Source organism: Pollicipes pollicipes, unplaced genomic scaffold (assembly GCF_011947565.3).
Source record: "Pollicipes pollicipes isolate AB1234 unplaced genomic scaffold, Ppol_2.1 Scaffold_4002;HRSCAF=4701_pilon_pilon_pilon, whole genome shotgun sequence".
NCBI lineage: Eukaryota > Metazoa > Arthropoda > Thecostraca > Pollicipedomorpha > Pollicipedidae > Pollicipes > Pollicipes pollicipes.
In genome coordinates this window covers 936,124-949,511 of record NW_023596420.1, presented here as the reverse complement: position 1 = coordinate 949,511, position 13,388 = coordinate 936,124, and the positions used below count along the sequence as shown (strand labels likewise).

At 62.9% G+C, this 13,388-nt stretch overlaps 1 protein-coding gene across 1 annotated transcript; it reads right to left on the bottom strand.

Annotated features, from left to right (window-relative positions):
* Positions 1-1,364: 1,364 nt before the first annotated feature.
* Positions 1,365-13,024, bottom strand: LOC119093351 (pecanex-like protein 4). Its single transcript, XM_037216302.1, has 15 exons — positions 12,571-13,024; positions 11,547-11,740; positions 10,983-11,101; positions 10,056-10,169; positions 9,221-9,339; positions 8,541-8,763; positions 7,969-8,205; positions 7,186-7,289; positions 5,991-6,236; positions 5,688-5,879; positions 5,094-5,243; positions 4,613-4,740; positions 3,415-3,601; positions 2,364-2,513; positions 1,365-1,466 (listed from the first exon to the last, which is right to left on the bottom strand). The coding sequence occupies exons 1-15, from the start codon at positions 12,820-12,822 to the stop codon at positions 1,365-1,367; spliced, it is 2,517 nt and encodes an 838-aa protein (XP_037072197.1). The 5' UTR covers positions 12,823-13,024.
* Positions 13,025-13,388: the final 364 nt, after the last annotated feature.

The following is a 13,388-nucleotide window of genomic DNA, read 5'->3' as shown; positions in this document are numbered from 1 at the left end:
TGCACTCCAGCAGGCCAGGCCACCACCCTCCGCCCGCCCGCAGCCCCATGGCGTTCCAACCCGAACCGGAACCGGCCTTGAGCCTGCCGGATCCTCCTGGCAGAGCTCGCAGCATCCCTAAGCACGCCCTTTCCCTCTGCAGACTCCACCCAAGCACACCGAGTGCACTCCGTGACACGGGCGCCACGGAACCTTACCAGGACCGTCAGCAGCATCAGCGTATGACATATGGACGGAATCGGTCGCAAACGGCGGCGGTGGCTACGTTTGTACACTGACGAGATCACAGGCGCGTTGGACGGTGTAGTTCATCGCCTGGAACGTGTTCCCATGGCGCACAGCAATCCCCTGGCCGGACTTTATCACATAGGGTAACAGTCGTGCTTTGACGCGTATCATCCACACAAATGCCCGTCTCCCCCCCCCCCCCCCCCTTCCAGCCGACAGCCGGGCCACACGTGTCGTGCACACGTCGGTGCAGCAGCCGCCGTACCTAGACGCAACAACCCGGCCGCAGGTGACTAGTGACGATATGCGCCGAGTGGAATATGACTAGCATCGCCTGCCGAACGCTCGCAGACTAGACAAGGTGCCCCGGTACCTGCTACAGTGAGAGCTGGTGCTGGCAATCTGCTGAGCGCGCCGGCGATCCGAACAAGGGTGAACCCAAGAGCGGAAGACACCGAGACGCAACAGATCGACACAGATGTGCACCGTGCTCACAGCAACGCCGGGCCGGACCCGAGCTTTAGAAACGGTCACGTGATAGCGACTCAGGTCCCCTGTGTGACGAGTGTGGAGCACACGTGGTACGACATGACACATATCTAGCCACCTATGCGGGACGGAGACGAGGAACCACAAACGCGGGCATGGACTGCCCGGAACGACTACAAACAACGGTACACAACATTTACTCGGAAGGGTTATCACCCGACGGTGGATCGCCAATACGTGTTCCAATGCCTCCCCCCCCCCCCCCCCCACTCCCTCACATCCAGCACCCAAGACAACAATGAGGTGGACAGTCCCGTTCGGGGTCAACAGCGTCAAACCAACACCAACAAACATATCAACACCATCACAGTGCAGACCAAACGTCGGTGAGACACGCCATCGGTGTCAGTGAGTGCCCGCATCTCCGCGAGCGAGCGCGGCAGCCGGCAGCGGCGGGGCTGCCAGCCCCGCAGCGCTGAAGCGCCTGGCCACGCCCACCAACGGCCGGTAACGGGGCGCGGCGTACGGCGCCACGTGCAGCACGCGGCCTCTCCATCACCCCCGCAAATCTCGTGAGCGCACGTGTGAACCCGCGGTACCACGTGCCGCTCATCCGGTGCTCTCGTGGGGCCACGGCGGGCCGCGCGCTAGACGTGGCTACTGCGGAGCGGCTCGCCCGCGTACACAGGGTAACCGAGCGGGGGGTCGGCCGCCTGCACCGTCAAGTTCCGCAGGATGGTGGAGTGCGCCTGCCGACACAGCGACGGCCGGTCACGGGGCGGCAGCTGGCGGTCAGCCCGCACCTGGGCCGCGGCGGTGCTGCTGAATAAGCCAGCCAACGACGGGTCGGCGCAGAGGTTCTGACGGAGCTGTGAGCGGACCATTGCAGTCCTTGCCACTGACGCCGACCGTCAATGCGACTACACCAAGAGCAGGATCGCCAGCATACTGCACCGAGGTAACTGGATCACCAGCGCGCAACACCGAGGCAAGCCGGACCCAGCATCGTGACAACCACAGACGTTCATACTCAGCCCCACATAAACAGCTGATACTCATCAGCGCCGCGCCTGTAGAAGGCCAGTGCGGACAGAAGCCGAACGCGGCACCTCACCTGGATGCTGCAGCGCCCCTCGTCTCACCTGGATGGTGCGGCGCCCCTCGTCCCACCTGGATGGTGCAGCGCCCCTCGTTTCACCTGGATGATGTAGCGCTCATCGTCTCACCTGGATGCTGCAGCGCCCCTCGTCTCACCTGGATGCTGCAGCGCTCATCGTCTCACCTGGATGCTGCAGCGCCCCTCGTCTCACCTGGATGCTGCAGCGCCCCTCGTCTCACCTGGATGCTGCAGCGCTCATCGTCTCACCTGGATGCTGTAGCGCTCATCGTCTCACCTGGATGCTGCAGTGCCCCTCGTCTCACATGGATGCTGCAGCGCTCATCGTCTCACCTGGATGCTGTAGCACTCAACGTCTCACCTGGATGCCGCAGCGCCCATCGTCTCACTTGGATGCTGCAGCGATCATCGTCTCACCTGGATGCTGCAGCGCCCCTCGTCTCACCTGGATGCTGCAGCGCTTATTGTCTCACCTGGATACTGTAGCACTCATCGTCTCACCTGGATGCTGCAGCGCTCATTGTCTCACCTGGATGCTATAGCGCTCCTCGTCATCGTTGGTGACGTAGAGCAGCTCGAGCGCGAGGCTGGCCCAGACGCCGCGCACCAGCTCGCCACTCAGCCGACCCACAGACACCGTCTGGTCGCCCAGGCTCAGCAGGTGTGAGGTGTACGTGTTCTGCAGGTGGACGGGGCACGGCCGTCACGGCAGGCGCAGCCGCCGCTCAGGGCGCGTCGAAATACGCCCACCAGCACGGAACAGCAGCTTTCCCTTGCTCCCATGGTGCCATCGTCCCAGGCCGAGTCACGCCAAGTCCACGAGCAATCCGCATGGCACACCATATTTCATCAGCCAGGCTTGGCCTTACGGGGCCTCACCAGCCAAGACTTCGGCACAGGGAACCTCATCCCTTCTCCAATCCGCTCAACACGTACTGAGCGCGTGTCTGACGCCGAAAAATACGGACCTACCCAATTTCGCGCCCCCTCCTCCTCCGCTCGCCCCCTCCTTCCCCGCCGCCCGCCCCCTCCTTCCCCGCCGCCCGCCCCCTCCTTCCCCGCCCGCCCTTCCCTAAACCCAGCGTCCTCCCCTCCCCGTCATCACTCACGCCACCTGCCCCGGTCCCACCACTGCCGCGCGCCAGCCCTCCTGGCTGCCATCATCAGCGTCCCCAGCCGGCTTCCCTGTTCCGCCCTAGCCTTGCTCCCCTTCAGCGGCCTGTTCCGCCCTTACCACGCTCCTCTCCCGCGGCCTGCTCCGCCCTAGCCTCGCTCTCCTCCTACGGCCTGCTACACCCTAGCCTCGCTCCCCTCCCGCGGCCTGCTCCACCCTAGCCCCGCTGCCTTCCCGCGACCTGCGCTCCCTTCCGCGGCCTCCTCCACCCTAGCCTCGCTCCCTTCCCGCGACCTGCTCCTCTCCAGCCTCGCTCCCCTCCCGCGGCCTGCTCCGCCCTAGCCTCGTTCCCCTCCCGCGGCCCGCTCCACCCTAGCCTCGCTCCCCTCCCGCTGCCTGCTCCGCTCCAGCCTCGCTGTCTTCCCGCGGCGTGCTCCGCTCTAGCCTCACTCCCCTCCCGGCGTACTCGAACGTCGTCGTAGCCGAGCGAGAAGAGAAAGGGCGTCTGTTCCAGCACGGCGTCGCGCCAGCCCGGGTCGGCGTCCAGGCCGATGTACCAGCTGGCCGCGTACTCCTCCAGCGTGTCCAGCAGCTCGTCGTCCGAATCCAGACCGCCCAGCAGCACAGAGTCCAACGCCAGCTTCAGCGACCATCTGGCGGAGGGGGGGGGGGGGGGGTGGCGGGGCGGGCGAGTAAGGTAGCTGGCGCAGCACGCTGAGGGCGGTGGGGATGAAGATGAATGAGATCTGATTGCTTAATTTACTTAAGCAACTCTCATCGCCCAAGATCCAGTTGTCCACTATCAATTGTCATTAGATTGTCGAGAAACGAAACAAAGAAGACTGAGGTGAGTGACTGGAAGAAGAACGACTACATGAGGGAGGCCACCGTCGGGAACCGACACTGACCTGTGGGCCCGCTGGGCGAGCGAGGCCACCGTCGGACAGTCACCGGCAGGGACCGATACCGACCTGTAATCCCGCTGAGCGAGCGAGGCCACCGTCGGACAGTCACCGGCAGGGACCGATACTGACCTGTAGGCCCGCTGGGCGAGCGAGGCCACCGTCGGACAGCCACCGGCAGAGACCGACACTGACCTGTGGGCCCGCTGGGCGAGCGAGGCCACCGTCGGATAGTCACCGGCAGAGACCGACACTAACCTGTGGGCCCGCTGGGCGAGCGAGGCCACCGTCGGACAGTCACCGGCAGACACCGACACTGACCTGTGGGCCCGCTGAGCGAGCGAGGCCACCGTTGGACAGTCACCGGCAGAGACCGACACTGACCTGTGGGCCCGCTGGGCGAGCGGGGCCACCGTCGGACAGTCACCGGCAGGGACCGATACTGACCTGTGGGCCCGCTGAGCGAGCGAGGCCACCGTTGGACAGTCACCGGCAGAGACCGACACTGACCTGTGGGCCCGCTGGGCGAGCGGGGCCACCGTCGGATAGTCACCGGCAGGGACCGATACCGACCTGTAGGCCCGCTGAGCGAGCGAGGCCACCGCCGGACAGTCACCGGCAGGGACCGATACTGACCTGTAGGCCCACTGGACGAGCGAGGCCACCGTCGGACAGTCACCGGCAGGGACCGATACTGACCTGTAGGCCCGCTGGACGAGCGAGGCCACCGTCGGACAGCCACCGGCGGGGACCGACACTGACCTGTAGGCCCTCTGGGCGAGCGAGGCCACCGTCGGACAGCCGCGGAGCCAGCTGACCCCGGGGCCGTCGGCGGCTGGGCCGCTTCTGTACAGGCCGAGCACTCGGTCGGGCGTGGAGCTGACCTCGATCTGGGGCGAGACGGGGCGGTGCTGGATCAGGCCAGGCCAGCGGTGAGGCCGATGAGATGAAACTCGATGGAACACGACCATACGATGCCACCTGCTGGAACATTCTCCATGCACACGCACATGCACGTTTGGTAACAGCTTGGCAAGAACTTCCAGTTCTCTACACTTCACCACGAAAAGTTATCGTAACCCCTCCGTCGCACTACGAGTCGTGGCAAACCACGAACTCATGTGTCAGCGGCATACAAGCGCACATTCAAAATTAGAGACAAAAAAAAACGAACACCTTGGCAGCTCAATCAGCGGTACCGGGCTCCACAACTCTCTGCCGTTGCTGACCTAACACCGCATACCTCTCTGGCGGTGCCGTGGTAGGCCGTGTCAATCAGCTGACAGAGAAGTGAGTAGTCCTCCTGGAGCTTCTCGGCGCCCTCCTCCCCTCCGAGCTCCCTCATCGCCTGCTCGCCGACGCCGAGGAGCCGGCCGAGCGCGCGCAGCCAGAACTCGCGCGGGAACGGCGAGGCCAGGGCGGGCCGCAGCGGCGGCGCGGCTCGCGTCCAGCCGGCCGGCGGCGTCAGCCGCTGGGCGGCGGCCGACGGCGGCCGCAACGGCGGTATCAGCGGCTCCCAGGCGGGCCGCGACGGGCGCCGGCCCGAGCTCGGCCGCGACAAGGCGTCGGACGGCACCACGCGCGGCGCGCTGAACAGCCGGGAGCTGCGCCGGCTGGACGGCGCCGAGCCGCCGGCAGCGGCAGCAGCGGCGGCGGCGGCGGCGGCGGCGCGTGGCGGCGAGCTGGCCGCCGACGGGATGGGCGGCAGCGTTGGGCGGCGCGCCGACAGCGAGCCCTCCTCCGGCGGCGGTGAGGTGAGTGAGCGCACCTTGATGGTGGTGCTGGTGATCGCCAGCGGCACCGACGGCTCGGCGGCCACGCCGTCGACGCCGCCCGCGTCCGCCGGCTCCTCGTCGTCGAGCATCTGCCGCAGCCAGGGCGCGGCGCTCAGCGTCAAGCCAGCCGGCTTCTTCGGTTCGAAGAGCAGCGAGCCCTGCGAGCCGTCCGACCACTCGCCCACGTCGGCCACCAGCGGCGGAGGCACCGGCGAGCTCAATGCCGTGCGGTACCGCTCGATGCTGTCCTCACGCTCCAGCGGGCCCGCCGCGTCGGGCTCGCCGCCCTTCGGCTCCAGCGCCGGCTCCGGCGCCGGCTCCGGCTCCGGCGCCAGGCAGCGCGCCGCCAGCGTCCACGCCAGCACCTTGGGGAAGAGCTCCTCGACAGCGGCGAGCGTGGCGCTGTTGTCGATGACGCCGGTCAGCTGGCTCCGCGCGTCCGAGTAGCCCGGTACCTGCAGCTGCGTGAGCGGGCTCAGCGTGTGGAACCAGAACGGCGCCAGCCGGCCCGGCGCCTCGGCGATGCGGTCCTCGTCGAACGCCGCGTCGAAGATGGCGTCCACGCGCGTGGCCTCGGCCGCGTGACACGAGGTCTCCTGCAGCTCCAGACCCTGCAGTGGCCAAGCCCGGGTCAGACGTGGTGTCGCCGGGCAGAAACAGTGTATAACAGGAACCAGTGGCCAGCCGTCACATGTACTGCCGTCCCACTGCACGCATCACCATCGCGGTGCGTATTTCCAATTCAAGAACTTTTGGAAGGGCTTAGAAAACAGAAATCATTTGGAAAAACGCAACCGTAACGACACATTTGTTCATCTCCAATAGTAGACACCGATTATGCTGAAAGGCTACAATATCAGCAAAGAAAATTTCGGCCTTGAGTAGGCACCATGTCCACGAAACCCGTTACAAAGCGTTCTACACAGTCGGAGCGATCTGGCCGGCTGACGAGTTTTCCGTGCAGGCGGTTATATCGCCACAGTTGCCGCCGGTGAGCGTTTCACACGTACGTGACCTTTCGGGATTCCGGAGCAGTCCCGCCTGGAGCGAAGTTTACCCATTGGCGGGCCGTGACGGCAGACATTCACTGTGTTCTGGTGTGTGTGTGGGGGGGGGGGGGGGGGCGTGCTCGTACCGCAAGAGGGAAGGAATCTACGAGCGCTGAGTGTGCCGGCGGGGGCCGATGCAAGTGGGGACAGCCAGCAAACACAGCGAGCCGACGCATGTCAGTGTGAAAGGTGTGAGGTGTGAAAGGCGAGATGTGAAAAACGTCGTGCGCCCCGGCGCAACGCTGACGTGCAGAGTCGGCGTTCAGCGAATGTCTACAACGGCAATAAGGGTCACACGAGTACGACAGCGCTAGCTTGTAACGTTCGCTTCTGAGGCAACGACATTATTTCCACACATCATCGCATGCCAGAAGTGTAATGCAGCTGACAAAACCAGATGGTGTCTGTCGGCAACGACTTGTCGATAGGACATTACGCCTTGTACTGTCCGTACGAAGCAGGATTCAAGACGAATCAGAGAAATGCAAAACAGTACAACTCTTCCACCCACCTTGATGCTGAAGTAGATGTATCCATTTCCCATTTCAGCCACGTAAACCCACATAAGGCGGTCCTCGAATCTCAGCAGCAAATAGTCTCCTGCCTGCACAAAACCTGAAAAAGGAATACAAATTTGTGATCCCCAACTTCCCACGCATGCATTTTTCTCAACTGCACTTCCTGGCCAAATAGGTAAACAGGTCAAGATTTTCCCGTTTACAATGAATGAAACTGCCAGGCATCTAACACTAGCCTTTACATATAACATTCACATCCCATGTTTATTGACATACTTGTAACTAGAATACAACACAGCCTCCTCCGAAACCTAGTTTGCAGCCATGCAGCTTTGTATACAGACGAGGTGGATCACAAGCAAAGAGAACAACGATTCCATACGCGTCACATCGACAACGCCTAACTGTGGAGGACGATCGCAATGAAACGTCCTCGAACGTATAGATCCGCCAGGCCAGGACTACAACATACGCCAAAGCAGTGTGAACATATCAAACTTGAACTGCAACAAGCCAACAGCCCACTACCACACCCACACCAGGGCCATCACTGATACAAACATTGGGCCAATTGGCGTGCTTTGTAGTGCTGCCAGCAATAACGCAACAAAACATCACCAAAGGCCGATCTGTGCAAACCGTACACAGTTCGTCAAGCCTTAAAATCAAGGGCTAATCCAACATATTTGCGGTTTTCTGAACAAACGCGGAAATGTTGGCGCCGGGTGCCGGTCGCCCGTCACCAGACCACCGACCGCCGCCTGCCCCCCACTGACCTGCGCAGCCCATACGGACAGCGCGACCGAGCCGCTCCGCCGTCGGTGCTGCCATCTGACGGTAGTAGACGGCGTCGGGGCCGGCCGACTGAGGGCGGCCCGCCTGGCGGCCGCCCAACCGGCGCGGGAACGTAGGCACGAACAACGGCAGTGTGCACAGCGGCAGCAGCGGCGCCGAGAGTGCGCACGAGCCGGCCAACAGCAGCGCCGTCATCGGCAGCAGCAGCACGTTCACGGCTGGCCGGGCGACGATGACGTCAGAGGGGAGGCGAAGAGGCTGGCGGGTGGGGGTCACTGGAGAGGGGACTAGGACAGAGGAGACATCACTTTTGCACATATGCTGGCCAGTTTCACAGCAGCCCTGCTATATCAAGGAATCGTGAAAACCACCCAGCCTTCGTTGAGAATTTCTTCACATGCTGGCAAGCTGGACAGAACCCAGCAGTGATGCACATTGATGGAAGATCTAATTTCAAGTAACAAAGCTTGACAAGACTAACACTTCACCAGCTCTGAGACAGGGGAAAGCGCCTTCAGGACCCCATTTCGACGGTCGAGAGCCCAACATGTACCGAGCAGGATGTAGCCGCGACGCCTCTCCTTCACCACCAGCCACGTGGCCTGCAGCACGAGGCACATGTACAGCTTGAACCAGAGCTGCGTCAGCCGGTTGTGGAGCCAGCTGACGACAGTTAGTTCCAGCTCTGGCCGCCACGCAGCCGCCGCGGGCCACACCAGGCGCAGCAAAAACACGGCGCAGGCCTCCGGTAGCGCCGCCTCGGGGTTTTGCCAGATCTGCGGCGTCAGAACAACGGTCTTAGCGGGTGGGGGAAAAAAAAACACGGCGGTGTTATCGGAGGGGCACAGGGGAGTAGAAAGTCACAAGCACGCCAAACGAGACTGGCCGCAGACAACGGCCTCGCGTACGCTGGCCTCACGTCTGTATGCTATACAGGAATGTCTACCAACGCTGCATAGTTACTAGTATGCCACGGGCACCCAAACATTTAACCCCTCGTCTGGCTACACGGCGTGCTTATGAGACACCCCACCACCAGCAGCAGCGAGCAGCTTACCCAGCCCCCCGAACTCATGGCCGCCTTTCGAGCCAGATCGGTCGGGACGCACAGCACCCGAGTTCACCACACGGACCTCTAGCAGGCTGGCCTCCGACAGCGAGTCCAGCAGACCCCCCGGAGCCGCCCGGCGGCCGGGGCCAGATGCCATGCCTCGGCCGGCCAGCGCCACCCACCCAGCGGTAGCAGCGCAGCAGGCAGACGGCGAGCAGGCCGTCCTCGAGGGAGCCGGCCGGCGGCCGGGGGTCCGTCTCCGTCGCCCACGTCACGTACATGACCAGCAGCAGCGGGCTCACTGGTCGCACACGGAGTCATACGTCAGGCGGACACGCAGCTGCGACAGGGGCGAAGCGCAGGGGTGAAGCGCAGGGATGAAGCGCAGGGGCGAAGCGCAGGAGCGAAGCGCAGGGACGGGGAGCAGGGGTGAAGCGCAGGGGCGAAGCGCAGGGGTGAAGCACAGGGGCGAAGCGCAGAGGTGAAGCGCAGGGGCGAAGCGCAGGGGTGAAGCGCAGGGGCGGGGCGCAGGGGCGAACAGCAGGTGCGGGACGCAGGGGCGAGGCGCAAGGGCGGGGCACAGGGGCGGGGCACAGGGGCGGGGCGCAGGTGAAAAGGAGGCTGAGCACACTGATGACTTCATGGTTACCATTACTGAGTAACTTCAGCAGTAAACGTGAATGTGTACTCATTGAACAGAAAGAAAACAGTGAAACAAAGTCGGGATACAACTTCAGACAACAGATGACAGAAAATAATTTCAGCATACAAAACAGGGCACGCCGCGAAATACATCAGCAAAAGTTGAGTAGCAAAAGATCAGGGTTAAGTAATGAAGCCAATAATTCCACCCACTTACTAAAGAATTGGCACATGGAAAACGTTCTATCCTGAGGACCTTTAATGCTCACTGCACCTGGGCACACCATCACGCCCCGTAGGGCAGCCCCCTTCCCCCCCCCCTGCCCCCAGCCCCACCACAGTCCGTGAGCGCCGGCGCGTGCGCTCGCCGCTCACCCAGCGTGTGGAACCTGACGGCAGCCTGCCGCAGCCAGCGCAGCCGGCCGCCCTGGCCGGCCGGCCGGTACGCGCAGTTCCGCACCAGACTCCAGCAGTAGACGCGCTGCAGCTCTACGAACACGGCGCGCGCCAGCGCCAGCAGCACCAGCACCGCGCCCAGCGCCGGCAGCGCCCCTGGCGGCCGCGGCAGGAAGCGCGCGGCGGCCGCGGCACCGCCAGCCGCCGCCGCGATGGCCGCGTGATAGAGCAGAGGGCACCACCAGAGCACGGGGAGAGAGAGGCGGCGGCTGCAGAGCGCGCCGGCGGCCCACCGGAGCAGACCGGCTGAAACATCCACCACACGGAATCCGTCGGTTTGGGGGACGGGGGGACGGAGGCGGCGCTAGCGGACCGCGGTCGACGGCGGATGAACTTACCAACATCATTAGTTCGTTAATCATTAGCGATACACAAGCCCCGAAATCCGAGCACAAACCGATCCAACGCGACAACAGTCCGCCATGCGCCATACGCCACTCTACGTGATCACTGCAGACGTGGTCCGTCTGTAGCCCCGCTCCCCCGGCCTCTGCAGCGACGCACCCCACCACTGACCTAGGTCAGCGCTGATCAGGCAGCCGCCGACGGCCGCCGGCCAGAGCCGGGCGTCAGGCGGCAGCAGCACCACCAGCGCCGCCTGGCAGCCGGCCAGCAGCAGCTGCAGCGCCAGCCGGCCGGCCGTGACGCACGCCGAGCCGCCGCACGCGAACACCTGGCGACAGAGCCCGCGGTGAGCGGCGCTGACCGTGGCCGCGCCGCCAGCACAGCATCAAGCACAGGGGCAGATGGAAAGAACCACCTCGCTACATACATTTCACTCTCGACGCACGCCAAGACAACGCAGACATTAGAACATCCTCACCAGTGTCTGCTCAGAAAGCCAGCCAATGGCGACGTCCCAGGGCGGCAGGACTCCGCCCAGCCAAAGCAGCGGCAGCGCGCAGATGGTCAGCCGGCAGACGACGTCACACGTCAGCAGCCAATCAGGAGCCGGAGACAGGCGCCTGCCACCAATGCCACGGCTTACATGTCACACACAACCAGGTGGTCATAAGCGGAGACAAGAGCCTTTTGTGCGAGTAAACACAAGTACGGACAGAGATCACGTGCTTTCTCTACTCTAAGTATCACTGCATTACATTCGCATAGCATTACATCGCATGTCTACATCATGCATTCCCCAGCTGACAATGCCAGCTAGAGACCTAGTGCGAGTGGCCACAGATTTCCGTACGCTTTGAAGACCGGGATATATATTTGGACAATCACCCAACAAGGCCTCGTGCGTCTCATAGCTATGCCATCGGCATGAACTGCATTTAATAACCCTTGCCACCATCAATCACCATAGCTAACAAGCACATCACACAGCACCGTTGTGGCCCCGCCGTCAGCGTCGGACCAGTCAGCGCGGCCTTCTCGTCACGCTCGTGCACGTGCGGGACTCACCCGAGCTTGATCACCAGCAGCGGCACGGTGAGTAGCAGGACGTGGAGGGGCCTGTTGAATGCGGCCAGGTCCCACTCGTCCAGCGCCTGCAGCGTGGCCGGCTCCGGCGGCCGGGCCACCGTCAGCGAGTACAGCGCCGCGCAGACACTGAACCAGCCCAGCACGGGGAACACGGCCACCATCGCCGAGCCTCGCTGTAATGGAGGGGACGGGCTGAACCAGACCGGCACGGGAAACACGGCAATCATCGCCGAGCCCCGCTGTAACGGAGGGACGGGCTGCACCAGACCGGCACGGGAACACGGTCACCATCGCCGAGCCCCGCTGTAACGGAGGGACGGGCTGCACCAGACCGGCACGGGAAACACGGTCACCATCGCCGAGCCCCGCTGTAACGGAGGAGACGGGCTGAGCCCGACCGGCACGGGAAACACGGTCACCATTGCTGAGCCCAGCTGTAACGGAGGGAAGGGCTGCACCAGACCGGCACGGGACACACGGTCACCATCGCCGAGCCTCGCTGTAATGGAAGAGACGGGCTGAGCCAGACCAGCACAGGAAACACGGCAATCATCGCCGAGCCCCGCTGAAACGGAGGGACGGGCTGCACCAGACCGGCACGGGAAACATGGTCACCATCGCCGAGCCCCGCTGTAATGGAAGAGACGGGCTGAGCCAGACCAGCACGGAAAACACGGTCACCATCGCCGAGCCTCGCTGTAACGGAGGAGACGGGCTGAGCCAGACCAGCACGGGAAACACGGTCACCATCGCCGAGCCCCGCTGTAATGGAAGAGACGGGCTGAGCCAAACCAGCACGGGAAACACGGTCACCATCCGACAGGGGAAACACGGACACAATCGTTGAGTTCCTCTGCAACAGGTAAGATTTGGAACTAATCCTGGACAGGACATACGGATCATACAAACTGGAAGCCGAAAAATGCACGAATAAAAATGCATTCTAACCCGACACAACGTATAAAGAGGAACCCATCAATGACCGCCAGGGTCCGGCACTCACGCTGACGATGTTGTCGAAGTTGGCGGGAGCGAGGGCGAACGTCGCGGCCGCCGCCACTAGGCCGGCTGCCACCGGGTGCAGCACCACGCTCACCACGCGCCGCTTTCCTGGCACCATGAATCCCCAGGTGGTCCAACGGCACAAGCCGTGAAACTCCACCTCATCGTCCTGCGCCAGCATGCTGGTCTTGGCCTCTTCCTGGGCGGTGGCGGCGTGGCGGGCGGCAAGCGCGCCGACTGTCTGCAGAACCATCGCCAGCAGCAGCACGCAGCCGCCGACCAGCAGAGCTGCTGGCCGCGCGGCTAGCAGCAGGCTCAGCGGTGCACCCAGCGCCGCCGGTGCCGTAAACAGCAGCAGTTGGAGCACCGGCACATAGAACGGAGCCGGGAATGGCAACCGTAGCCGCGGCCCACCCAGACCAGTCTGTACGAGGCGGCGGAGCAGGTAGTCCCGCTTGTACTCATTGATGACATTCAGTTTGGTGCATCCATTGTGGAAAAGAAGGGTGAAGGTGGGAATGGGGGTGACTAGGCGGGTTGGGATCTGGTCTGGTGTTGGGTGGTGTGAGGTTGAACGGAGATGAATGATTCTGAACAGAATGTATTCCTGGGTTTTGCTGAGGAACAGGGGCAGTGAATGTTTAAAGGGAAAATAATGATATAGAAAAACATCTCATGTAAGGGACTGATGGTGCTATGGTGGTGATGGATGATGATAGGAGCTTGACGAAATGACTGACTGGAAAAAACTGACATGACTGACTGAAATCTGATGACATGTTGAAAGTATCTTGGCAGTATCATCTTGATTTTAATTAC

Excerpts from the sequence above, each read along its gene's own strand:
- LOC119093351 (XM_037216302.1), bottom strand. The coding sequence starts at position 12,822 with ATGGTTCTGCAGACAGTCGGCGCGCTTGCCGCCCGCCACGCCGCCACC. Across the intron at positions 11,741-12,570 it reads ACTTCGACAACATCGTCAGC|CGAGGCTCGGCGATGGTGGC; the intron begins GTGAGTGCCGGA and ends CCTCCATTACAG. Across the intron at positions 8,764-9,220 it reads TGCTGCGCTGCTACCGCTGG|ATCTGGCAAAACCCCGAGGC; the intron begins GTGGGTGGCGCT and ends CTGACGCCGCAG.